This window comes from Abrus precatorius, unplaced genomic scaffold (genome assembly GCF_003935025.1).
Source record: "Abrus precatorius isolate BTA unplaced genomic scaffold, Abrus_2018 Scaffold3, whole genome shotgun sequence".
In the NCBI taxonomy this organism is placed as follows: domain Eukaryota; kingdom Viridiplantae; phylum Streptophyta; class Magnoliopsida; order Fabales; family Fabaceae; genus Abrus; species Abrus precatorius.
The window spans coordinates 16,656,276-16,683,618 of NW_020874373.1; the positions used below are offsets into that span (position 1 = coordinate 16,656,276).

At 27.6% G+C, this 27,343-nt stretch overlaps 2 protein-coding genes across 4 annotated transcripts; one reads left to right on the plus strand and one right to left on the minus strand.

The window, feature by feature from the left end:
- The first annotated feature begins 731 nt into the window (after positions 1-731).
- On the plus strand, positions 732-27,267 carry LOC113863075 (N-alpha-acetyltransferase MAK3). Of its 3 annotated transcripts, XM_027496485.1 has the most exons (6): positions 732-745; positions 22,383-22,385; positions 24,136-24,352; positions 24,438-24,558; positions 24,890-24,945; positions 26,991-27,267. In XM_027496485.1, exons 3-6 carry the CDS (start codon positions 24,158-24,160, stop codon positions 27,216-27,218), a joined length of 600 nt encoding a protein of 199 aa, XP_027352286.1. In that variant the 5' UTR covers positions 732-745; positions 22,383-22,385; positions 24,136-24,157; the 3' UTR covers positions 27,219-27,267. The 3 variants fall into 3 exon arrangements, with proteins under 3 accessions (XP_027352286.1, XP_027352285.1, XP_027352284.1); XM_027496484.1 differs by lacking the exon at positions 22,383-22,385 and having other exon boundaries at positions 24,141-24,352; XM_027496483.1 differs by lacking the exons at positions 732-745; positions 22,383-22,385; positions 26,991-27,267 and adding an exon at positions 25,418-26,147 and having other exon boundaries at positions 24,119-24,558.
- Positions 3,311-5,149, minus strand: LOC113863074 (ethylene-responsive transcription factor ERF113-like). The gene is made up of 2 exons (XM_027496482.1): positions 4,681-5,149; positions 3,311-4,066 (listed from the first exon to the last, which is right to left on the minus strand). The coding sequence occupies exons 1-2, from the start codon at positions 4,712-4,714 to the stop codon at positions 3,396-3,398; spliced, it is 705 nt and encodes a 234-aa protein (XP_027352283.1). The 5' UTR covers positions 4,715-5,149; the 3' UTR covers positions 3,311-3,395.
- Positions 27,268-27,343: the final 76 nt, after the last annotated feature.

A 27,343-nucleotide genomic window follows, 5' to 3' on the forward strand; every position in this document is an offset into this window, starting at 1 on the left:
ATATGGAAAAGTTCTTCTAGTTAAGTTAAAATTATATACTGAATTGAATATTATTAATGGAGTGTTTAGTTTAGCTTAAATCACTCTAGAGGCTTATTAATTTATTTTTCTAAAACAAACCTTTCAAAAGTTGAGAGAGAAACGATTATTTATTCAAACAATCTAAACTAAATATGCATTAACTAATTATCATTTGCTCCTTTTTCTCATTCTTCTTGCACTAGTTTGATAAAAGGGTTTAGTATATGAATATCGAGTGAGAGTAATTAAGAAAGAAAACAAAGGCAAGTAGCAACAAGTAAATCAAACTCTTGTGTTGAGTGATCCTTTTACTTAGGAGGTATAGTTAGTATGTACTAAGTAAGTCATGGTTAACAATATTAACGATATAATAAACGATGTCTACTAGAGTCAATTAATGACATAATTACACGTGACATTATACTACTTAATCACCACATAAACTAATTCATTCCCTTATAGCCTCTATAAATTAGGGCGAGAGAAACTTTCACTCTCAATTTAAATACAAGTGTAAGGAATAGAAAAAGAAAATAAAAAAAATATGTAAGTATATTTTTTCTTTGGAAGGTACATATGTAAAATTCATTTTATAGGTTGCATTATTTTCCTATGCAAAGTGTCGATCAAGTTGAAAGTGTTTGCAAGTATGGGGAATTTGACCAATATCAAACGGATTTGCATATATATATATATATATATATAGAGAGAGAGAGAGAGAGAGGTTGTCATAGTTTAGCATGATAAATTTTAATTAGATGGGTGTCTCTGAATTATAAAATGTACATCTTTTAATATGGATCATTTATTTATAATTAATAGTGTAAAACTTTTCATCATTAAATTTCTTGATTTTTTATTTAAAATTTTTTTACCTTAGAAAAATATTCTCGTTTTTATTAACAAAGCAAGGATAAATATAATTAAATGGAGTTCAAAATATACTCTAATTTATTATACAAGTCAAATAAATATCAAAATATACAACAACCCTTTAAGCAATAAAAACGATTGAAAATGATATGTCACTTTATTAGTTAAAAACATTTTACATTAACAGTTATAAGGTACCTAGGAAACTAATAAATAAATATATAGTGGAGAGGTTATGCTTTATTTGCGCAAAGAATTTTATCATAACTATCTTCAAAAAAATTATCAAATGACCAAATACAATTTAATAAATGTAAAGCATAATTCTAAGTCTGCACTTTTTCAAAATTAAAAATTAAAAATTAAATAGTCGATATAATCATGCTCGTATAAAAACAACCTCTCCTTAAAATGGTTTTGTTGATATATTTAACATTATTTCAAACTCATGAGAATTTGAATACACTATTTGTCGTGTATATTTCTGCTTTCAAATTTTAAGTAATAAATAACTCATTTATATTATAAGAGTATCTGGTGTGTAGACTCAAAGGAATGAAATATTCTCATTTATTTTTGGTTAAAGATAAATAAATTTATCATTAAATATTTATAATAATAAATAAATATATAAATAATTACATAAACTATTCTTTCATAAGTTATAATTGATGTATATATACTTTAACTTTTTTTAGTTATTTTTAACATTTTTAAAAGTTAAACTGCATAATTTGATTTTTACTTATAATAAAATTTTATTTTGATTTATTTTCCTCCTTACTCTTTCTTCTATGAATGCTCATAAAAAAGTTTACAAAAATTAATTATTTCTCAGTTATTCTAATATTTTTAGTAAAATAAAAACTAAACCACTTTTATTAAATATATACGGTGGTATGTTTTTCTTTTTTAAAAAAAACATAACAATCAATATTTTATTTTCTTTCCAGTTCTAACATTTATTTTTTTTCTCTTTATTTTATTTTTGTAAGGAATTATTAATTAAAAGAGTTTTAGCAGTTCTTACTATAAGGCACATTATAACTTTTTTTTATTTGTTTTTAATAATGAGAGTTAATAAGAACTTAAATTAAAATTAACAAAAATATATATTGAGAGTGAGATTAGGTTCAATAATATTAAATGGTTGTAAAATTATCATGTTATAATTTTTTAAAATAAAAATAACTAATTTTATTAATTTGTATAATTTAATTCAAAATATATCATAAAAATATCAAATACTATATATCTATCTATTGATTCAGCTGGTACCGATTAAAAATTTACCAACACATGTTATTTTATTATATAGAATAAAAAATATCAATAAAATATTAAGTACTAATTAATAATATAAAAGGTCAATTAAATTGTGTTGCAGTTTAGCTTAATTTAAATCTGAAGAAATGAGATAAGAAAGAGGGTTAAGATCTAGGATATTCATGCTGAAAACTTAAATGATTAGATCAAGGCATGTTATGTAGACCTTCTGTCTTTGGCTTTTAGATTAGTCACGTGTACATTCGTTTCTTTAGCCCTTTTACATAGAAAGTATGGATAAACCTTCTTTAAAATGAGTTTATTAATAAGGAAAAATATTAATTTAACTTAGAATATATAATAATATTAATTGATAAAAATTTAAGGACAAATGTGTTTTTATTTTTATTTTATAAAAAATTATTTTAAATGAGTTTTTTTAAAGGTCTAAATAAATGAGTTTATTTGGTTTAAATAACTGGTCCCATCTTAGGTGTTATTTTAACATCAACAAGTTATTTTATTGATTTTCTGACAATGACGATGCATAAGATTGCGTTAGGCCAGTTTGACCAAATACAAACTAGCATTTGAAATGAGTTTTTCTTCCTGCACGAAAATATTCATTTGAATTCATTAAGATTATTTGAAAATACTTTCAAATTTTTAAGTACGTTCTGATTTTGATGTATCCTGTATATTAAATTTATTTAAAGTTTTTGAAATAAAATAATTTTATAAAAAATTATAAAACATTATTATAATACATATTTGATATATGTAATTAGAAAAATTTTAGCAATATAATTTTTCTAATACATTCTAAAATTTATTAAAATTAAATAAATATTATTTATATATAAGACATAATTTTCTCACACTATTATAATTTTAAAAAATCATATAAACTTTTTATTTAACTTATATCTAATAAATTATAATTTATTACTTTACTAATTATTAAATATAAATTAAATAAAAAATTCAAATTAAATATAAAATTTTTTAAATTTACACTCGCTTATATATATAAAATAAAAACGTAATGAATTCCAGTCACTTAAACACATCACATCGATACAGTTTCACCACCTCTTTACGTACGAAATTAAAAATTACACGCTGCTACTACTGACACTTCTACCAATAAAGAAATATGAGTTTACCTTAATTAAGTGTAGGAAACATTAATGTCTAGATGGAAAAACTAAACATAAAAATAAAAAACCTTATGTTCAATTCTTGTCATGAGAACCACTCCCCTCAAAATAACAAGAACCACTCGAACCAAAATATTCTCTCCCCTTGGGAGCACTCGTGCCATCTCCACCCTGCGGTTGATGATCATGCACACCCACATAAGCTGTCGATGATGAAAACAATGTTGAAGAAGTTGAATCGAGAAATGGATCATTGTGATAATGATGAAGGCCCAAAGCAACCCGTTGTAGATCATTGTCATCACTACTCCTTAGCAGCTGCGCGTACTGCATTAGGTTCGGGAACCCTTCTTCTGATGATGATAGTAATGGAGACGGTGGAAGAGGTTGATAAACCTGTTGTGGTAGTAGTGATGCAGGAGATGCAAGAGCTGAAGAAACATTATTATTATTAGTAGTAGTAGGAGAAGCAACAGCCGTAGCAATAGTAGCATTAACAGTAGCAGTTGTAGCAGTGAGACATGGTGATGTTGAAGTGAGAAGAACGTGTTCTGGAAAATTGAGCTTGGCTTTTGATCCTTTGAACTTCAAGGCAGCAACATCATATGCAGCAGCTGCAGCCTCTGCCGTGTCAAATGTGCCAAGCCACACTCTAGCTGCTTTTTTAGGGTCACGAATTTCTGCAGCCCATTTGCCCCATGGTCTCTGCCTAACACCTCTATAGTGTCTCTTTCGAGCAATATTTCCTTGGAATAATAATCATTAATAATGCAAAGTTAGGCAGCCATTTTGGTCCAACTTGTCATTTATGAAAAAACATCAACTAGCTAACCTACCATTGGAAAATTAATGCACATTGAAAATATGTACTACCGAACAAGAAGTTGAAACTATCAACTATCAATGTCATAGGGTGCATAGCATAATACAAATCTAAGATGGAACAAATAACGATAATATTTGAAGCTAAATAATTAAGGGAGTGTCATTTCAACTGATCTGGTTCGGCATGTATATCATGGTAATTAGGCATATTTTACATGTGCAACAAGCCAACAACAAGCTTCAATTTTTTTTAACCAAAGTAAAAAACAGATGTATCAATTTACTTTTTCTTCTTTATTTTCAACTAGAGATTGAGCTAGCTAATTGCACCCGAGTTTGTAGTAAAAATAATTTCATAAATACTTTGAAAACGCGCATAAATAAGCAGATCTTTATTGTGGATCTCTATATTAGTGGAATAAATTATATATTTTCAATTATAAAAAAAAAGATTGATCCTGAATGATAATTATTGATATATAAATTAATGATGACATAATTGAAAAAAGTAAGTACATGAACCTGGTAAACTTACCTTGATTTAAAGGCTGCTGGGATGGGTCCTGCATCTCAATCAAACCAGAAGTGCTTACTTGCCCATATCGTAGTATTGGTGTAGAGGGGGTGCTATCATCATTAGTATTGATTGGATGAATAAAGAGGGGTGGTGAAGCTTCTTCTCCTTGGCTCTTAGATGGTGATTGATGAACAGAAAATTTGAAATTTTCCCTTTTCTCCCTTGATGCATGATTAGAAGGGAGAGGTCTCTTCCCATGCCTTCGATCCACCTTGTTCAACTCTTGGGAAAGATTCTTCTAGTCTTATATTACTATGAATACAATAAAGTAGTTTCTTCTTTCTTTCTTTCTCTGAATAAGCTTGTTGATGACCTTTTAGCTACATATATGCCTCCATATAAAGCAGATCTAAAAATTTTTTTAAAGAGAAGAGTGATTGAAGATGAACGAAACCAAGATCAAAAGAAGGGACAGTACTATTGTCATCACCTTTTAAAATTAGAGAGATTTGACAAAAATAAAATAAAAAAGAAATATTCACTAGGGAAGGAAAAGGAAAAGGAAAAGATAGCCTTGCTTGTTGCTTTATAATCGCGTTATATTTGTCCGTTGAAAATGAGAGAAAAAAAAAAGGTTCATAATTGTTGTAAATCTAAATTTACTTTTAGTAATAAAACTGTCTTAAATATTTAATGTTATGAAATAATTAACAGATGCAGTATTATTTAATTTTAAGTACCAAATTATGTTTATTAATTTCAGTCTTATAGGCACAATTTCTCTAACAAATAATAATCTAAACTCGTATTAATCAATTGAAAAAAATGAGAAGCCTCTTTCTCTATTTTAAGATAAGAACGATCGAGTTAATTTTATATATATATATATATATAGTTAACTTATTTAACTTTTTCAGATAAATTTTTAATTATATATATTACTAGGCTATAATTTTCTTTTCTAAATTCAAAACAAGAAAGTTTGAAAATTAACAAAAAAAAGTAATCAATTTCTTAAAATAATATTAGGCCAGCGCAGGGATGTACACATTTACAATTTGTGGTATAATTTAAATTTTTAAGAGATATTTTAAATAAACAATCATAATTTTTTAAAAAAAAATATGTCATTTTTAAGATTAGAGATTTTATTTCTAATTTTGAAGACATTTACAAATAGATCAAATTATATTTTATTACTGTTTTATTTTGTAACATAAAAATATTAGTAAATATTAAATTAATTAATACAATTTTATTCAAAGTTTATAAAAAATTAAATAAATCATAAATTAACTAATGAATCAAGTATAACATTCAAATTTTTTAATCAAGTCAATCTTAAATTCTAAATTTAGTCTATTTAATAAATGAGTCAAACTTAAGTATTATTAATTTTTCATAGGTTAAGCTTGAATTTCAATTCTTAACTTATTTGTTTAGCACGCTTACTCACACATAGTTGTCAGGAAATATCTATAATTATAAACTTGAAATTTTTAAACAATAGGTATACATCACTCACAGTTTACATTTTATTTTCTACATAATTTCATCTTTGGTTTAAATTTTTTTAAAATAAAAAACTTCTTAAATGTTTGGTTGACAGTCAAGAATCTACCATTCCTCTTAGCTCCTCTAGAAGGATAAAACAAAGCTCTTATTTGCTATATTTTCCCTCTACATGAGTTGATGAAAACTCATGGATTGTGCTACGAGATACCTTGTATAAAAAGTTTTATAATAAGTTTTTAAGGCATTATAAGCATCTATGCTGTGATAAAAGATGATTTTATAGGTTTCTTTTATTTTTATGTTTTTATATTTTATTTATTTTTTTATCTAAGGCTAGGTTACTACAACAAGAAATATAGCAATGTTATGATAAAAACGAACATACGAATTGCTTTAACTTTACTCTGGAGAGTTTGTCCACTAATAAAGCAAAGTGCTACATTGTTGAGCTCCTACATGTTTATAAAAAGATTAGACTTTCTTGCAAAAAAAATTTTAAACTTGTATATTTAAATATATACTGATTTCCAATTCAATTATAAAAATGTAATATTTGAAAAGTATATTTAAATATTTCAAGTTTTATAATATAGACTTTTGTTACTATCATAGTCTCTTAAAAGACTTAACTCACCAAGTTTAACGTGATAAACACATTATTATTATTATTATTATTGTTATTGTTATTATTATTATTATTATTATTATTTAAATTCAGTAGTAATTAAATTTCAATGTAAAGAGTCGCTAGTAGTAGCATTGAAGTAATTAGTAATTGTGGTTAAAAAAATGAACTTAATAAAAATGTGTATATTAAACTTGCTTGATAACAAGGGTTTAATAGTCAATGCCAATGGATTAAGAAATTGATACAATGAATTTATAGCATGTATGACTTGGAAAATATTAGAATCAATAGTACTTCGAAAGTAAGGTCTTTTGAATTGTATTTAAGACCCTTTCTTGAAATTAAAAAAAAAAATTGATTGAATGTTTTGTCCTCTTATTTAAAAGTGTATTGGTATAAATATTTTGTAGTCCTTTTCTTGTCTTCCTTAAATTTCTTTACTTTTATCATTTTAAGACATTAGTTTGACTTAAGATTTTTTTAAAATTTTTTTTTGAGAAAATTATTTTAAAAGAAAACTTAATTTAAAATTCTCACAAGATTGTGTAGTTAAATTAAGAGTTTTTAGAGTATAATTTTAAAGATTAAGTTTCATATTCTACAAATTTGAAATTATTTATCAAAGCTAATGCTAGGAGAATTCAACATTAATATTGTAATTTTTCTTTTTATTCTTTTATTTAGTTTTTTATTTTCCTCTAAAAAATCATCATGAAAAACTCTAAACAATCAACTAATTTATTAACTCCTCTGTTAAGCTTGGATCTAAATTAAACTACTTTTAAAAATCATAAAATTACTTTTATTAAAAAAAGTGAAAAACATAATTTAATTCTTTTTTGTTTTTGTTTTTTCACTTCCTTTCTCATAAATATTTTTATAATAATGATAGTAATAAAGCAATAATTAACTAAAGATTTTTTTATTATACATAAAAAAATACAATATACACATTGAAGTTTATTTTTTAAGATAAATATATATAATCTTTTTCATAAACAATGTCTTTAAAAAATTAACATCTATCATTCGTGCTGAGCTTATATATGAATTTATACTTTAAAATTTAATTCAGTATATTTTTTACTCCAAGACTTGATGACATATTATTGATCATTTTAATGTATAACAGGAATTTAATTAATAAAACATATAATATAGTCTTTTCACTAAATAAGTGGAAAATCATGATATTGTATGTTTTATCATTCCATGTACCATACGAGAAAGTAGTCGACCTAAATGTTGTAAAAGTAAAATAATATATTTTCGAATGTTAAGAATCGTAGTTGCTATTAAAAAATAACTTCTTTTTAATATTTATAGGTTCAGTGAAGGAAACAAATGTTGGACCAAGGCAAGAAGGACCATCTGATCAATACTTTCTTGTTTGCTGACGCATCACCTTACGTTCTAGCTCATACAATAATTTTTAATAAAAAATTATAAAATTTATATGAGATTATCATTATCACAGATATGTATTCAGTTGACCTTATGTCCCATCCATGCTGAGATTCTATAGTAAGTGTTAATAAGAAATGGTATTAAAAATTTGGATTTTTGACCAAATATTCAGCATCTTCGAGTTTCGCACACATTCAAAATTCATGAATACTTATTTTTTTATAAAAATTAATAATCAATTTTTTCTGTTTTTAAGATATATACTAAGATGCTAAAATAAAAACTTATTAAATAAAAATATTATTTTATATTAAATTAAATATATATATATATATATATAATACTTTCTTCTTTAAATAGATAAATAAAATAAATAAGAGTGTGTTCTATTTTATGTGACAATAAGACATAAATAAACTAAATCGAACAAATGTAAAATCTTTAGGATAAAAATTTTCAAAAACCTTGTGATAACTTAAATAATAGAACTTAATTTATATAAACTAATAATGTAAACATTTTGTACACATTTCCCAATTCTGGATTGCCATGACACAAATTCAACTAATCAACCTAAAGATTCTTTGTATGAAATATGAAGCACAATGATTAAAACAAGAATTTAAAATACAACAAACTTTATAAGGCCTAATTATGGAATAAAAAAAAGACAACTTTGAGCCATGAGAATAAAATTAAAAAAAACGTAAATAAAATTGTAATTTTACTTATTCAAACTCAAGTATATAAAGATTTAAAATAAAAAGACTATTCAAAGAATTAACTTGATCAAATAAAAAAATTTATTTTTAATTTTATTTTTAATAATTAAATTTTTTATTTGTAAATCTAATTAAGATTTGAGAATGATTTGTTAAGTTTTTATGTTAATTATAGGTATATTTAAATTTAAATATTAGGATAAAAATTATTTCAAATTACACTAGAATAAATATTTGAATTTTATTAATTATAAATATGTTTAAATTTTAATATCAAGACTATCTTAAATTACGTTAGAGTGAAAAAAATTTTAAAAATATTTTTATAAATAAGAGTTATGTAAACTAAAATGAACAAGTTAAATTTAAATATAATTAATTTAGTTTTTCTTTAGTTCTTAGATTAATAACTAAATTCTATTAAGTTGGTTATATCAACAATTTATGATGACTTTAGTTTTATTGGTAAGTCATAAATAAGGTCAAGTTCCCTTCTTCTTTTTTTATTCTTTATTAGTTTTCAAGACAATCGAATTTGATCCTATTTTTGTACTCGTACCATCCATATCAATAAAAATCTTTGATTTCTTTAATAATTAATATAAAAAATATAGTTACGATGTATTTTCATTGGTTGACCATATAAATTTTTTTACACCAATATACATTAAAGTTGAATTAAAAAATTATAACTTTTAAAACCTCACATAATTTATGTGTTTTAATATTTGATATTTATACTAAGATGTAATAATGTTTATTAGTATCTCTTTCATATAATAAATAAATAAGATCTTCACTTCTTTTAACTAATTTTAATAATTTTTTTATGCATTAATATTTAGAGAATTGATCACTTTGTATTGTTAGAATGGTTGATGTTCATTCTTTAATATTAATTGTTCAGTAGAAAAAGGACACCAAGATAATGACTACTAGCATGTTTAATAGATTTAATTTTACTAATTTTTAAAAAATGATTAAATCATTATTTTGTAAAAGTGTAATAGTTATGAGTTGATTACAAAATTTAAAGTTATTTACTTACCAGATAAATGAGTAAAAAAAATAATTTTTTTGTAAAGATAATAAATAAAATATTAGAATTTAGCAAATTCATTACAAAAAGAGACTGAATAATACTTTTTCCTTTTCAAAATTGTTGATTTAATGCATATATTAAGAAATCATTAATTGGTAGTAAAAATATTAATATAAACTTTTAGGACTTATTTTAAGTGATTAAATTTGATAAGTTTTTATTAAAATATTAATTAATGTAATTTTTTTAATAAAAAATATTACTTTGGATATATAAAATTAGTCTTAAAAGTTGCTATAAATAAAATTATAAAAAAATCATTAATTGATATAAAAATTATATCTTAACTAAAACACTTTAATCCTTTTTATTTTATTTATTTAGTTGAGATAATTTTAAATTTTTTATTTATATAATTATTAAATTAAATAAAGATATGATTAAAAAGATTGCATAAATTTAGAATTTTTAAAATGATAATAATTTTATTTTTAAAGGAATGGATGAAGCCTAAAAAAGAAAAGGATTGTCACTAAGGAGTAAGAACTCCTATTACATTTTGAATAAGAATTTGTTTAAGTAATTTTGGTAACTTTTAAGTCATGACACCCTTTCATATTTGCTAACTTATTTATATACATGTTAGCTTTTGTTTATTGTTTGTACATAAATAGTTTCTCGTTTATTATAAACTATAAAAATTATTCTATTTATTTAAACGATATCTTATATAGTTTTGCACAATTAAGTAATGGACTATATGTACCAAGAAGTTTACAACAAATAATTTGAACTCAACATATCTTTAGTATTGTCACCTAGGTCATATAAATAATAAATACATTTCTAAACTTCAAAAAAAAATTTGACTCTTGATTTTAAATCAATAAATACATTTGAATCTTATTTTAAAGAGAAGATAACTAAGACCCTTTTCACTAGATAAGATAAAAGAGTATGGTCTTGTAAACCTCAGACATAGTAATGTATGTGGGTCTATGAGAACAATGACTAGATGTAGTTTTTATTACTTCATCATATTTGCTAATGATTTCAATAGATATAGATTTATGCATTTAATTAAATGCAAATTAGAATACTTTAAAAACTCAAGTAATTTAAGAATGAAGTACAAAACTAACTTGACAAAACTACTAAAATATTTTGATTAGATTAAGGAGAAAATTATTTGACCTAACAATTTGATGACTATTTAAAAGTGTTGGATTGTCTCACAACTCACTTCTCTTAGAATACACTACTACAATTTCAGGATTTTTTTTGCAAAAAGTAATAAAAAATTTGAAGAAAAACATATTTCATGCTAATTTTGCTACAAATTTATTGTCACAGGAAAAACTTTTGTGGATAATTATTTCTGTAAAAAAATCTGTGGGTAACTTTCTACAAATTTTAGTAGGAATAAATTTGCAAATCCTTTCCTACAAAAATAATTTGCAATAGAATCTCTTAAAAAATATACAAATAAATTCAAAGAAAAATTTGCAAAAAAATCTACAAGTAAACTTTTTCATAATTTTTTTATAAAAAAATTCAAGAAATTTTGCAAGTAAATTTGGAAGTATTTTTATTTTTTTTTAAAAATTGCAAGAAAATCAGTAAATAAATTTCTTGCAAATTTATCAACGAAAAAAATTTCTAAGAAAAAATTTATTAACTCTTTTTAGATGCAAGAGGTGGGGTTCATTATAAAAATTTGCAATGCTTACTCTTGATCAAACAAACTGAGGAAAAAACTTTAAACATTGACAGTAATTTTAAACATAGTATTTCTTACAGGAATTTTGCTAATGAAGGTCTTGCCTTCCTCTTAGAGAGGTGGCAAGCTCAACGATGGCTTTATTTTTGCCTGAGTCACCTTCGTTAAGTTTTATCCAAAAGCTCTAACACTCTCTTTTTGTATTGTCTAATTTTATCTTAAGCCTCATATTACTTAATTTTCTTACTTGTTTATTCTCTTTGATTATTACAGATTGCTCCATTATATGCAGGGCTAGAGTTTTTTTTTTCCTTTCAACTTTTGCAAATTTCTGTATTCATTTTCTTATCTATAGTTATGTGTTATGTATTAAAATGAGTATGCAAATATGTTGTGTATGCATGTCATGTGACTACTATTCAAGTGTTGGGTTGTTTATTGCATCCACTTTGGAAGATTTTCTTGATATTGCAATTGAACGAAGCATGCATTTAGTTACATAACTTAAATAAACATTTATTTAATAAGTTTCTTTTACATAAAGACTTATATCATAAATTTAACTATAACTTATTAGAATAAGTTAAAAATAATTTATTTTGATATATTATACAAAAAAATATTAAAATAAGATTAAAGAAAAGCTTATGAGAGTTATAAACTATTTTTTTAGCCAGTCCATAATTAGAAAATCATATCTGTAAGCATCATCTTTCATACATATTTCATATATTTGGAACCAATGATAAACCATAAGAGTGGTCTTGTTATAAGCTAGGATTCACATATACACGGCAATATATTATATATAGACAATAAATGTGATTTAAAATTAGAACATTTAAATTAAATATTATGACTTACAGAGTTCAATTCATCTAAAACAAAGTCAATAAAAAAATAGAAACTTTATAACCTTGTGATTGCATTACAACTTCCAAGGTAGACTAAATCAATTTCTGAAAATTTAATCGACCATAGAGGACACAGTACTCAAACCCAATTAGGCTAATGATTTCAACTCTCAAGTTCATGAAGTTTAGTATCAGAAAAATAAAAAGGCAAGATTAATTATATCATTCTGAAAACAAAAAATCAAATTCAAAGTGTTATCACATAACAATCACTTGTCTTTATCTCTCTAAACAGAGGAAAGTATTACTTATTTGTTGCATTTGGTAGCACACCTTCCTTAGCACTTCTTGGGTTGTCTTTTTCCTCATTGCTTCAACATTTCAAGCTTCGATAGGCAGAATAAAGAACAAGAATAGATAATAAATATTATTGAATCAGTGGAAACTAATGTTAGATAACCGGTAAAAACTACCACATATTCTGAATGTGATTTAAAAGGGAAATTTCCCTACTTATATAAATTATCATTACTTGAATGCATTTAATGCAAAATAATAGATCCAAATTCACTCTGAAAATCAAAAACATACTCTACCTGATTTATTAACATAAGGAGTACACTAGTGATTAGAGACTGACAGAAATATTCATCAACCACCATCTTCAATAGAAGATTATTTCAAACTTGTAAAGAAGGGTTATGCATCGAACCTGATTTTTCTATCATTTTATTTTGAAAGCCATAAACTAACTAAAGGCATATATAGTGGACATGAATACTAGACATACCTTGATTTTTTACTAATATTAAAGTTATACTGCAAACAAATAGAAAGGAAGGAATTGTATACCTAGATTCCAGTAATGGTCCTAAGACAATCGATCGTGAGGGAATTAAATTTAAAGCCTATCCAACAGTGACCTGAAAGATTAAAAGCATCATTTGAATACTTTTACACAGTATAATAAAAAAGAGCATCCAACAGAAAAAATTAAATCATAAACGAGTAAAGTTTTCTGAAATATAGAAGCATTGCAAAAAAAACAAAGTAATAAGAGAGAAACTGGTATCTGATGAAGCTGTGAGAAAATGACTTGGAGAGATTTAAGAAAAATGGCCTAAAAATGTGAAAAAAAAAATGGAGAGATTTGAGAAGCTGGAACTGTAAGCAGGAGGTTTGTGTGAGCGGGAGAGGGTGAAACATAGAATGTGTGAATTTTTCTTTTCACTTCGGTTTTTATTTTTGTAGGTGGAGTTTTTTATTTTTATAAATTAATAATTTAATATTATAAATAATATATAACTTTTTATTTTAATATTTAATAAAATATATTAATACCCTCTTATAATTTCAATAATAATAAATATTAATTTTATTAAAATTATATGAAAGTTAATATATAATTTTTTTACATAAATACTAAAATAATAAATAAATTATATCAAAAATTAAAATTATTATTTAACTTAAAACCAATTAATAAATTTTGTCAATATAAAATATTTTTTATTTATATTAATATAAAATTTTCTTAAATTATTTGTAAGTATTTTCAAATTGTTTTATATTTTAAAAAATTAATTTTATTTTTTTTGTAATGAAAAAATTAGTTAATTAATTTTTTGTGAATAAATGATATTTTTTATATTAAATTTGAAAAATATAATTTTTACAGATTTTAGGCAAATATTTTTACACTAATTTTGGCAATAAAATTTATTAAATTATTAAGTTTTCCTATAAATTTACATACAATTTTTGCTAAAAAAAATTTGCACAAAAATTTGTAAGAAATATTAATTTTTCTACCATTTTTATTCCTAAAAATATTGTAGGAAGTTTTAATAATTGTTGCGAATTTTTTTCAATTTTTTATAAAAATATTGGTAAAAAAAATGTAGGAAATTATGAACTTTTCTTACCTTTTTAATTCCTAAAATTTTTTATAGGAAACTTCATAAATTATTGCAAATTTTTATACAAAAATTTTTTCATAGAAAATAAATAAAATTCTTTTAAATTTGCATGAAATTTTGTAGAAATTTTCTAGAAAAAAAATTTGCAGGAAAAAGTCGCAGGTAATAGGTAAAATTCTAGTAGTGATACTAATCGAATGATATATCTGAAAGGATAACCTGAACCTTGTTAGACACAAATTAATCTAAGGTGAGTCACTTGAATCTGGTTAATGTAAGACCCTCTTTTTCATTATTCAGAAAATATGTTTTATTTGACGTTAAATGATATTAGGATGTGCTTAGGAGTGAATTATGAAGAGTTTTTAGAAGAAGTTAGTGCTGGAGATCTTGCTCAAGCGAGGCTGAGCGTCCAAAAACACATTATTTCAAGGTAATCTCGCTCAAGCGAGATAGGATAAATTCAGCTCAACTGTCACCACATCCAAGCAAGAGTGATCCCGCTCAGGCGAGCTGAGATCCCACTCAGGCGAGATGAGTCGCTCAGGTGAAGACTCACAAGAAAAAACATCTTGCTCTCTAAACGACATCTCGCTCAAGTGAGATGAAGCTCGCTCAAGCAAGCATATCAGAAAATAGTTAAAAAACTATTGTCTGCAAATCTCGCTCAGGCGAGTAATGCATCACTCAAGCAAGGGCACACGGGGTTGAGGAGTATTTAAGAGATTTCCTGCATGAAAATTTTATTTCATTTCAAAACTCACGTTCCTCTATCATTTTCTCTGAACTCTCTCTTTCCTATTACAGAGAAAAACTTTGAAAACTCTGAAACTACACCAAATTTGAGCTCAAACTTTGACTCCACAGAATCATCTATGAGTATCTCAGAGCTTGAACTCTTCATTCTTACTTCTATCTTATCTATTTCCTTTTTACTTAAAGAATACTTTTTTCTGTAAAGTGTAGAACTACCTTGATCCGTGAACCATCTTTTTCTCATTTTTTCTTCACCAAACTTGTCTTTTAAGGTACGGAGAGCTCTATCTTGTTACTAAGAAAGTGGTGCGTTTGTGTTCATGAAAATGTTGTGATAAATGTTTGATTTTGAGTGTATGCTAAATTAGAACATGTTTTTGTTATGTTTGAAGCATGTGTGTGGTGTTTGATGATATGTATAGTTCTTATTCTGAGTGTATATGCATGTATTTTATATGGGCTAAGTTTGAGGGTGACCTACTCTCGACAAGGATTGATTAATGTATAATGTACTAATGAACTAGAGTAAAATAGAGAGATGAGATAAGAATATGGAAAGAAAAATAAAATGAGAAAGGAATACGATAAGGACGAGTATTGATAATTTAGAGGTACACTAGGAGTGTGAAAGATGGAGACGACTAAGAAGTCTTGAGGAAATGAGGGTGGTGGATGCTCCTCTTGAATTGCGCAAAACAAATGAGAGTAGGAGCACTACAGGCCTCACACTCGTTTCCTGATTAATACTACTAATCATACTTTTGCTAAAAAGGGGCGGGTCAGCAGACGTTATATAGAGAGCCATATGAAAACTATGACATTCATATGAATATCAAAATCATGTCAAATAAATGTCTTTCAACTATGATAATATAATTTATTTTTTGTTATCTTGATAGTAGTAAAAGTTTCCCTGTTCATAGAAAAACAAACTAAAACAAAAATGAAAAATATTAGTATCAAGAGGATATAATACTACTAATTTATCAATTTTAACTTATAATTTAAAAAATTATGATAAGATTTCTATTTTTGTTGCATATACAAAAATGTAACATGTTTTCAGTCATACAAAATATACATTTATTACTAAAACTATTTAAAAATATATTACAAAAAGAGAATGTAAAGACCTATTCTTATTGCAAATATATTCTGACTTTTAAGTGAAGATCTGCCCTTTGTAACTTAAACAAAAAATTCACTTATTGTCCTAAGAAAAAAAAAGGGGGACAAAAGAGAAAAACCAACTCACCATAAAGAAGCAATATCATAATACAAATTGGTATCTAATACACAGAACAAATAATGCACATACACTTAGAGACAAATGTATATTTATTGAATTAAAATTAGATATAATAAAGGATGAATATCTTATTAGCATAGAGCATTTGCTCCTATAATGAGCTATTGGTCTTTACCTATAATAAACAAAAAGAAAATATTCTCTTATTCCTTGTATACATATATTACTCCTTTCTTAATAATTGAAAACAAACATTCACTAATCGAACTCTAGCATATTCTCTTCCTCCACCACTTTAGTATTCTTCTTACTTTTTTGTTCTTATTTCTCCTAGTATACACCCTTTACACCTTAGTGTCATTGGTTGTTTGGTAAACTAATTGATTCTATAAGCTTATATTTGCATTAGAGAACCTATTAATGCCCTTTCCTTCAATAACAATTTTGTCCTCAAGTTTACATTATGAGAATTGATTTTTTATTATGCATTCCCCTTCCCAAGTTGCTTTTTGAAAAGGTTTTCATTTCTATTTGATGAGCAATTAGTTTGTGATCTCCCTACACTTCTTCATTTGCTTGAAAACTAGAACTGTCAAAGGTAGAGCAGTTCTTGAAAATCCTCATATAAACCATGAGACACTTCTTGCACCTAATAAAATTCAAATGTTTTCTTCAACAAACACATGAAAAATAGGATGGATTCTAAATTTTGCAAGCAATTGAAGTTTATATGCTACAACACTAATTTGTTGAAGAATTTTGTAAGGTTCATAATATTGAGCAACCAATTATAGTTGATTCTTGAAGTAATAGATTGTTGCCCATGGATTTCAACTTGAGGATCACTCATTCTTTTACTATAAAATTTCTCTCTTGCCTCTTAGTGTCAACTTGACTCTTTACTTTACTTTGAGTCTAAGTAGATAATGTTTTAACTATCTTAGTGCTTAGTTGAACAATTGACACTCAAGTTTCTCCTTGCAAAAATTAAATAATTGCAAGTGAATTCCTTCTATACACTGCCTCAAATGAGATTTTACCAGTGGACTCATAATATGTAGTATTATATTAGTACTCAACCTAATATAACCATTGTGCCTAATTCTTAGGTTGATTAACAATAAAACACCTCAAATAAGTCTCTAACCACCTCATATACATTAAAAAAAATTCAATTTTTAAAGTTAACCTAATATTACACCATGACTTTATGTATTTCAAAAGTTTATTGGAGTTAAATTTATTTTAAGTTTATTGAGATAAGATTTTAAGATATATTTCAACTTAGTAAATATGTATCTACTATAACAAACAACTACTCAGTTTTAATAAATATTTTAAACAAAATCATAAATTGTAAACTACATTTTCTTTCTTATTCTATCTTTCTTTCCTTCGTGATCCTTCCCTTTTCTTTTCTTCCAACTATTTTCTTCCATAATTGAGTTAACAATAATTATATTTCTAAGAGTTCATAAACTTGAATTTATCTTTGAAGAGTGTATTAAATCATAAAAGACATCGTCCAACATTTTCAAATTAATTATTCTAATATTATTTTTACAATTACAATTTAATTTTTATATCATCAGTGATCTTAGTCTGACCATTTGTCTAGTAATAGTAAACAAAACTTATTTTGAGCTATGTTTCTTACATTTTAAAAAAGGTCCTTCTAGAAATAACTCACAAAAATAGGATCTCTATCATTAAAAATTGTGGTTGAAACCCCAAGCAATCTAATAACTTATTTAGCGAACACCTCAACTAGACTTCTTATAATGTAAGGATATTTTAAAGCTATAAAATTACTATAATTAGATAGCTTATCATTTACTAAAAATAACCTTATACCCCTTGAACTTTGGTAGATTTGTAATGAAATTCATAAAGATTTACTCCAATACTTTGTCAGGTATGTTCAGTGGTTGTAACAATCCTCTTGAAAAACTAGCATTTTACCTTTGTCTTTACATATGTCACAATTTCTCACAAATTCCTCTATCACTTCTTTAATTCCTAACCAATATAAATTTGCAACAATCCGCATATAGGTTCTACAAAACCTTCAATGTCCTCCTTGAGTAGTGTGAAACTTTTGTAATAATTTGAGAATTCAACCTGATTTGCTAGAAATAACAAGCTTATCCTTAAAATTCAAGATACTATTGTTATGAAGAACATGTTTTTTATGCTTCATCCTGTTACAAGTCAGTAATGGTCTTCTTAATTTGTTCATCTTGGTGTTCCTTTTCTTTCAATAGTTGACTATCTAACCATACATGACAATGTATCATGCTATGCGTTTCTCCTACTTCATACATATTAGATAATGCATTTGCTCCCATGTTTTCTGCCATAGACTTATGGACTATTTTGAATATATACCTTAATAATTTAGAAGCCAATTTTTGTTGATCCAAAGTTGAAATTTTCTTTGGTCAAAGTTGCTTCAAACTTTTTTGATCAATGTAAAATATGAATTTTTTACCCAACAAATATAGTTTCTAATGCTATATTACCAATTATGCTTCCATCAGCTCCTTTTCATAGGTAGATTTGGTTAGATTCCTTTCCCTCCAGGCCTTACTGAATTAAGAGATGAATTTTTTATTTTTGTATCAAAATGATACCAATTCATTAACCAAAAGAATTACTTTATAGGATGAATTATTAACTAAAATTAAGGCCAACACTGAGACAATTTTCATCTTCTATTTTAAAATTACAAAGATTACCTAAGTCTTAGCATTCCACTTGAATCTATCTTTTGTGTCAAGTCAGCCAATGACTTTGATAATTTTCTAAAATTCGTGATAAATTTTTAGTAACAATTGATTAATTCAAAGAATCTTCTAATCTTTTTTACATTTTTTTGGGGTTGGTTAGTCTAACACTATTAATTTTCTTTTGATTGATGAAAACACCCTCTTAAGATATTACATGTGTTAAGTATTTTATGGATAATGTGGCAAAATGACATTTTTCCTATTATCTGTCAAGTTTTTTTCTCCCAATATAAATTGTAACTTAACACATTATCAAAGAAAACTAATATGAATCTTCTAAACGTAGGTCTAAACACATAAGGTTAAAAGGCATCACTAAATACTTGTAGTGAGCCTCATGTGTTCTAAATGTTGTTTTGAAATATCCTCTTCCTTCATTCTCACTTGATGGTATCTTGATTTCAAATACAACTTAGCAAAATATTTTGCCTCTATGAATCTCATGCAGTAACTTATCAATGATTGGAAGAGGAAATTTATTAGATATAGTTACCTTGTTTAGTGCCCGATAATCCACACACATTCAGCAAGTCTCATCTTTCTTCTTTTCCAAGTTTACTATGCTAGAGAAAGAACTATTGTTGTGTCTAATTACTCCATTCTCCATTAACTCAACTACTTGTATCTTTCAATCTACTACCATTTCTCCTAATGAAGTCAACCAAGGTTTGTCAGGCACCTTGTCAATCCCATCCAAATTAAACAAATAAACATCCACTATAAATTCTTCATAATTCATGTCCATCTTTATCCCTCTACACACTCCATTGGCCTTAGCCTGAAAATTATTCCTTAACAAAATTTTCATACACTTGGTTCTTTCCGTAAGTCATCTCACAAACCACCACCGATGATATATAAATGAAATTATTAGTAAATTCACTATCTATCACTATTAACATAGGTAACTCCTCTTATTTCTCCTCTCAATTTTACAGTTTTGAGTTGATACCTCTTTTTAATATATAAAGTTTCCAAATTGATTTTGCTACATTCCCCTTTCTCTTTTGCCAAAAACTCATCATCTATATCTCCTTCCTCATCTTCATCACCAATGATTCTCATAGTTGTCCAGACATTGATGTAAGGGATGATAGAGGCCACCACACTTATAACAATCTTTTTTGCTTCCTATCTATCAATTCTTAGTATGAAAGATGCCTAAGCCTTCTATTTTATTGTCCTCCTTGTCTTCTTTTTTTTTTTTTCCTAATTAACTCATTGTCTTGTATTGGCCCAAGTGCAAAAATTAATCCTTTTTTATTGTTAGAGTTCTTAGACCTACTTGAATGATCTTTTCTATTAGATCAATCTTAAACCTAACGATTATCGCTTTTTTTTGAAGAGATTTGAATTAGACCAAAAATTGTTTTGAGACCCAAACCCACCACGCAGTTCCAATCTCCTAGTAGGACTTCTTGATATTCTCTTTCCACAAACTTCTAGTTTTACCACACGAATCAAGTTTAGTAATCATGATCATGGAATCGGTCCCCGTACTTGTAGGCTTTATACTCTTCTTTTAATATCTTTTTTAAAAATAATAGATAAAATATTCAAATTACTAATCATTCAGCATGTCAGACTAGTTTGATGTAAACTAGTATCAACTTCACATAATAAGTAATACCACATACACTGATTGACAAATTAGGTAATATATTGAATTGAAATTATAGATTACAAAGAACAAATATCCTACTGTAACACCTTAATTTAATTTTCTAAAAGAAATAAATTTCACAAAATAGAAGTAACAAAATTTCATTCAAATAGTTTTTCAATGCACAATTTCCTTAAAGTATTTCAAATAAGGATGAATTAGAAATTTGAATCAATCATTGCTACAGTACTTAAGTAATACATTTCAGTTCCAAAAAAAAATATTCTAAGCCCTATAACAGTGTCATTCATCCCTTCACTGAGTTTGGTGTTGATTATCTTGGTCACCTGAAAAATAAATGTAAGAGTGAGTACTCCACACTATCAAACACACACAAGCATAGAGTCTCACCTGACATGCTTCCACACATTCTCAACATATTTCATATAATTTATCAGCAAACTCAAAGCAATGATTTAAATATTACATTTTCATTCATACACAGGTACGCTCACTGCACAATCAAACAATTCAAGCATAGGTGCGCTCACTGTACCCTCAATCATTTCACACCCACACGTGCACTCACTGCACGTAGCTACGCTCACTGCGACACTGTGATCACAAATTCTTGATGCCCTCAACCTCAGGGAATTACTCAGTTTATATCATGGATAGTTGTTGGATAACTCCCACTCCACAGATACAACGCGTGAAGTATTGAGCCCCCAAGCAAAGGTGTTAATCAGAGCCTGAATCAGGAGGATAGTGTGTGACCTGTGGTGCACACACGCTCACTGTTAATGTCACTATCACCCTCTCTTCCCCAAAGTATTTATATCGTCTCATCTTTCACACCCCTAGTGTATCACTTAACCATTCATACCTTCTAACATATTCAAACACATTCACATTCACAATTCATCATGCCTTCCACACACACATTTCATTTATCTCATATTATTCATTCTCAATCGAAGGCACAAACATCTACATAATATTCAACCACACAATTTTCATCACAATCTCCCTACAACCATTCATTTCATCACACAATACCTACCACATTTACCACATTATACTCAAACATCAATTACACTATTTCTATTCTAACTTTACCACAATCAAGTCATTTTATCATACATTGTACACAAACACATAATATTTTCCTTCACAATCCATACCCATCACTTCATTTTCATAAAAACACACACATTGCATTATCCATTAATATAAACGGATTCAAGGCACAAAGAGATAGGGTAGAGTCTACCCTTACCTCAAGTTGAAGACCCAACATGAAATCTATGATCAAAGTGCTCCTTACACGAACTTTGGTCCTAAATATAGGGAAAATCCTATGAGAAAATGAGAAATCAAAGAAAGAGATGAAAACTCAAAAACTCTAACTCATAAAAAACACTCCAAACACAACATCAATCTTCAATCTTACACTCAAACAGCTTTGGAGGCAGTTTAAACAGTGAACTAGGGTTGGGAGTTGAGAAAATCAAAGAGAGTTTGAAGAGAGGGATGAGAAATGAGCTTCCCAAACTCTAAACCTCTTAAATACCCTTCTGGTCACTACACTCTAGCTTCAACGAGTCAGCAACAACACCCCCTCTCGCTACAACAAAAATATCAGAGGAAACTACACTTTGGTTTCTACAAATTCTCGCTACAGCGAGACTGCATCCAAAATTGCATCCCTCTCTGTTGCCTTCTCGCTACAGCGATAATGCAACAAAATCATCCCATTCTCTCAGGACTCTCTTGCTACAGCAAGAGCGCTACAAACTCATGCTTTATGCTTAGGACCTTCTCGCTACAGCGAGAATGCCTCTGCAGCACACATTCAACCTGTTTTCCAATCAACAAAATCAATCACAAGTCAATTGTCCTTATCCAATTCACATATATTCTCATACATGTATTCACATCATCACACAGTCAAACGTCTATATCCATATCATCATATTCACATCCAACTCATCACACAATCAAATGCACATCCAAACATCAATTCACCTATATAAGTATATATTAATAATCAAATAACATTACAAAATTCGGAGCGTTATACCTACTACCACAAGGCACTGCTCCTATAGAGGGCTACTACTCTCTACTCATAACAACCAAAAAGAAAATATTCTTTTCTCCTTTGTACACATACCTAACTCCTTTCTTTATAATTGAAAATAAATCTCCACTAATTAACTTCTAGCATATTCTTTTTCCCAGCCACTTTAGCCTCCCTCTTAATCCCTTTCCTATTTCTCCTAGTATACACTCTCCACACCTTAGGTTAATTGCTAATTAATTCTTACGGCCATAATTTCGCATTAGAGGACTTATCACATCACTTCTTTGTCAAGAAGAAATAAGAATAATTAAATAAAATAAAATAAAATTATCGTTAACAAACATAAGACAAGAAAAAGAACAATAGAGTGGAGAGATATTTAGACAAGCTTATCCATGACAACCAAGTAAACTAAACCATAATTGAAAAATTATGTAATAATACTAAAGTAATAATTATAGGAAAAACTAAATTAAATTGTTAAGTCTATTTGAGTGGTAGTAAAATGAAAGGATAAAAAAAAGTGTAACAAGATATAAAATTAGTTATTTTATTAGTGATATTATAAAATTATGAAAAAAAAGTTAACAAAATCATTTACATAATAAGTAGTATTGTGTTAGATTACAAAATAATAATATTTTAAAGCATCAATAATCTGTATATAGATATAATATTAAGAAAGTGTAAAAGATCTAATGATGTGAATAACATGTGACTTTTGGAATAGAGTTTAAGAAAAACAAAATGAATTAAGGAGAGATTGATGCATGACAGAAAAATTTTAATAAAGTTTGTGAAAAATTTATAAACAAACTAATGATTTATTCTCAAATTTTTAAATTTATAATAAATCAAAGTCAAACTTTATATTTGACTTATTTAATTAAATAAATTATGTTAAATATTTATTTTATTATCTTAAGTCAAGATTAAATATTAAGTACTTAGCTTGATTCAACTCATTTACATTCTTAATTATAGCTATCGAAAATAAATTATTTTTTAAAAAAATATAGTACTTTAATAAAATGAAGCATTTTTTTTAACAAAATAACATTGTTTTAATAAAGCAGGCCATTAAAATACTAAAGTAAGGCCCAAAATGAAGAACCGAAGGCCCATTGATTTTGTAGAAGGAAGACACGTCCCTTTGTTTTGTGAAAGGGAAGGAACGCAGCAGGGGAGAGAGAGAGAGAGAGAGAATGGAAAGCAGCAACAAAGAGGAGGCAGAAATAGAGAAAGTAGAATTCGATGGTTCGGAGATTGAGTACGTGAGTTACTGTGGCGAACATCACCTCCCTCTCATAATGAACCTCGTCGACCAAGAACTCAGCGAACCTTACTCCATCTTCACCTACCGTTACTTCGTCTACCTCTGGCCTCAGCTTTCTTTCCTGGTTCCTGTTCCTTCCACTTCTCACTTTTTTATGATCCCACTCCTTTTCCTCTTCTTTTTTATTCTCTGTTTGCGGTTCGTTTTAGGCGTTCCACAAGGGTAAATGTGTGGGCACGGTGGTGTGTAAGATGGGGGAACACCGTAACACTTTCAGAGGCTACATTGCCATGTTGGTTGTAATCAAGCCCTACAGAGGACGAGGCATTGGTAATTCATTTTTTATGCTTTCTTTTTTCTCTTAATTTTTATTTGGAAAAACAGAAACATTAGTTAGGAAATCAGTGGAAAATTTGAGCAAGTTAGATGGTTGTTGGCTCAACTTATTTATTTTAAAGAAATTTTCACTTGTTTCGCCCACTTCTTATTGTATAGCTTTTGAAAAGGAAAAAAAAAAAAAAAAACTGGTTCTCGAAACATGTTCTTAATGGTTGATATTTTTATGTGTTAATTATCTGTTTTTGCAATGTGATTATTAGAAATTATAGAAATTGTTGGTGCTATGTTGCTAATGTTTGGCTTTTGCTTAATTTTTCTACAGCTACAGAACTTGTTACTAGGTCTATCAAGGTGATGATGGAATCAGGTTGTGAAGAGGTATGTTTGTGTGTGTGTGTGCGTGTGTTTGTGTTTGTGTTTGTGTGTGTAACTATGTGCTGTTGTATGCCAATGTTCTGTAGTTTAGACATGTGGGAAGGAACGAAGGCTGAGAAATAGAGAAGTTTTCTAGTTTCCTTGTTGATTGGTACTTGGTATGTATGAACAACTAAAAACGTGGAATATAATTTTTTTTCTTTGCTTTCTTCTTAATGACAGAACTTAAGAGGATTGGATAATTGTTATATATTTAGTTTCAAGTCATGTTTTCATATGAATATGATGATCTCATCTTAGAAAAAAACACTTTAGGTATACTGGTCCAATTATTACTGCGTTGATGGAATGAAAATGTAAACTCTCAATTATTAGTTCTTGCTTTTCATTGTCAGGCACTCTTTTATCTTCTTTTCCTTTTCATTTGTTTTACCTTTAATCTTATGATAGAAACTAAATTCTGCATAATATTCAGCTTAAAGGAATGGAGCACAGCTCTTCACAGCATATAGAAATCTCTGATAAGCCAGAGAAATACAGACCCAAAAACACAGAAACAAAACTAGAAAGAAAAGCCGGAGAAACTCAAGAACAAAATGGGAATGAACACTATAGGACAGTGCCCACACCTTCCCAGGCCAAGGCCACCTTCGCTACCCAAAATGCTCAGATAGCCCCTCACGTTCCAGTCTGTCTGCTGTATGATTTTATGATTTCCCTCATCATTACACTTGTGCTTCTCCTATTCTCTCACTCCAATCTCCTTTTGCTAGTTGTGCATTCCGTTAAGCATTCCTATGTCTTCCAACCAATTTTTCCTCTCCTTCGCTCCCCTTTTTCATCAAATTCCCATACTGTTCCTTTTTTTTTGCCTCCTCTTCTCTCATACACCAACATGCATTTACTAATATTGTGCCAATTTTTCTGTTTCTTTCCTCTCCTATGTTCATGGGTTAATGGTCCATCATCTTACCTTACAATCAATTGCATTGTACAGAGAAAATGGAGTAACATTGAACAAAAGTTGAAATAGAAACTGAGAGTTTAAACTGTGATTATTGTTGAACTTTGCTGATTTGGATATTGTCTTAGATGAGAAAACAAGGCGTGGGCACTGTGGTATAGGGCAGGACAGGCCAAGAACTTGAATGTACAAAAGAATATCAAAATTCTTTTTCTTCTTGAAGTTACTTTTTCTCGATGTGACAATTTATCTTAGTACTAGTAGCTGGTTCCAATATGAGACTAAAACTATTTGCTAAAAGAAAGATTTGAGTATCAAATATTCTAGGTATCTAGTTTACTAAAGCCTACCTAAATGCACTTCAAAATGGTAAGGTGTTTGTTTACCATCTGCTTCTAAAGCTGAGTCAAATATTCCCACGAGAATTAGGTCCATGTTATAGAGTTGTTCGCTGCATTTCCTGGTTCTTTAATCTTCATTAAAAAATCCTGGATTAAATCAGTGCCTATTAAAAGATCGATTATGTTGCTTTCTGTTCTCTTCTATTTTGTTTGATAAAACCACCCTTGGAATGGTGTATTTTCCACTGGTCATTTGTTATAACTTATAACCCTTGTTGAAAAAATTTATATTTTTCTATATTGAGTGCCAACAGCTAATGAGGAGATTATATCATTTTGATGTAACTAATAATACTGCCATGAGATAATTTTGATTCATGTGTTGCAAGGAAAAAGACTAGTACGCCTGGAGTTAGGGAGTGTATATTGCTACTCCAAAATGTCTATTGCCACTCCTTATTTAAGAATTTTTCATTTATATATTGTTATTATTATTAATTTAACTAACAAATGGAAAGAGTATTCTATATAAAATTATTTAAAAAGGTGCGATAATAGGTATTTTGGAGTGGCATTAGACTCGCTCATGGAGTTATATTGAATATTTATGTACACGTAGCTTAAGCTAAAACTGTTTAGAATTTGGGCTCTAAAGGTCAAACTTAATAGCTAGACTATAATAGGAAGTGCTGGGAATCAAAGGAGGGAGCATGTTGATTACATTGTTATTTTTATTTGTACAGGTTACATTGGAAGCGGAAGTAACAAATAAAGGAGCACTGGCACTGTATGGTCGCCTTGGCTTTATTAGGGCTAAGCGGCTCTTTCACTACTATTTGAATGGAGTTGATGCTTTCCGTCTGAAACTCTTATTTCCACGCTCAGAGTTACACCCTTCTCTGCCTTTGATAGCAGATAAATACGAGAGCCACATGCAAAGTGAGCATGGTAATTCATCATTTGAAGAATGATTTAATTTCATCGATGGATTTTGTATTTTTGAGAAATGGTTGTTCTAACATGAGCTTAAGGACACAATAAAAATTATATATGATATTTTTATTAAAAATTGTAGGATTTAATGTATTGATAATAT

Excerpts from the sequence above, each read along its gene's own strand:
- LOC113863074 (XM_027496482.1), bottom strand. The coding sequence starts at position 4,714 with ATGCAGGACCCATCCCAGCAGCCTTTAAATCAAG. Across the intron at positions 4,067-4,680 it reads CCAGCAGCCTTTAAATCAAG|GAAATATTGCTCGAAAGAGA; the intron begins GTAAGTTTACCA and ends TATTATTCCAAG.
- LOC113863075 (XM_027496483.1), top strand. The coding sequence starts at position 24,480 with ATGGGGGAACACCGTAACACTTTCAGAGGCTACATTGCCATGTTGGTT. Across the intron at positions 24,559-24,889 it reads CTACAGAGGACGAGGCATTG|CTACAGAACTTGTTACTAGG; the intron begins GTAATTCATTTT and ends ATTTTTCTACAG. Across the intron at positions 24,946-25,417 it reads TGGAATCAGGTTGTGAAGAG|CTTAAAGGAATGGAGCACAG; the intron begins GTATGTTTGTGT and ends CATAATATTCAG.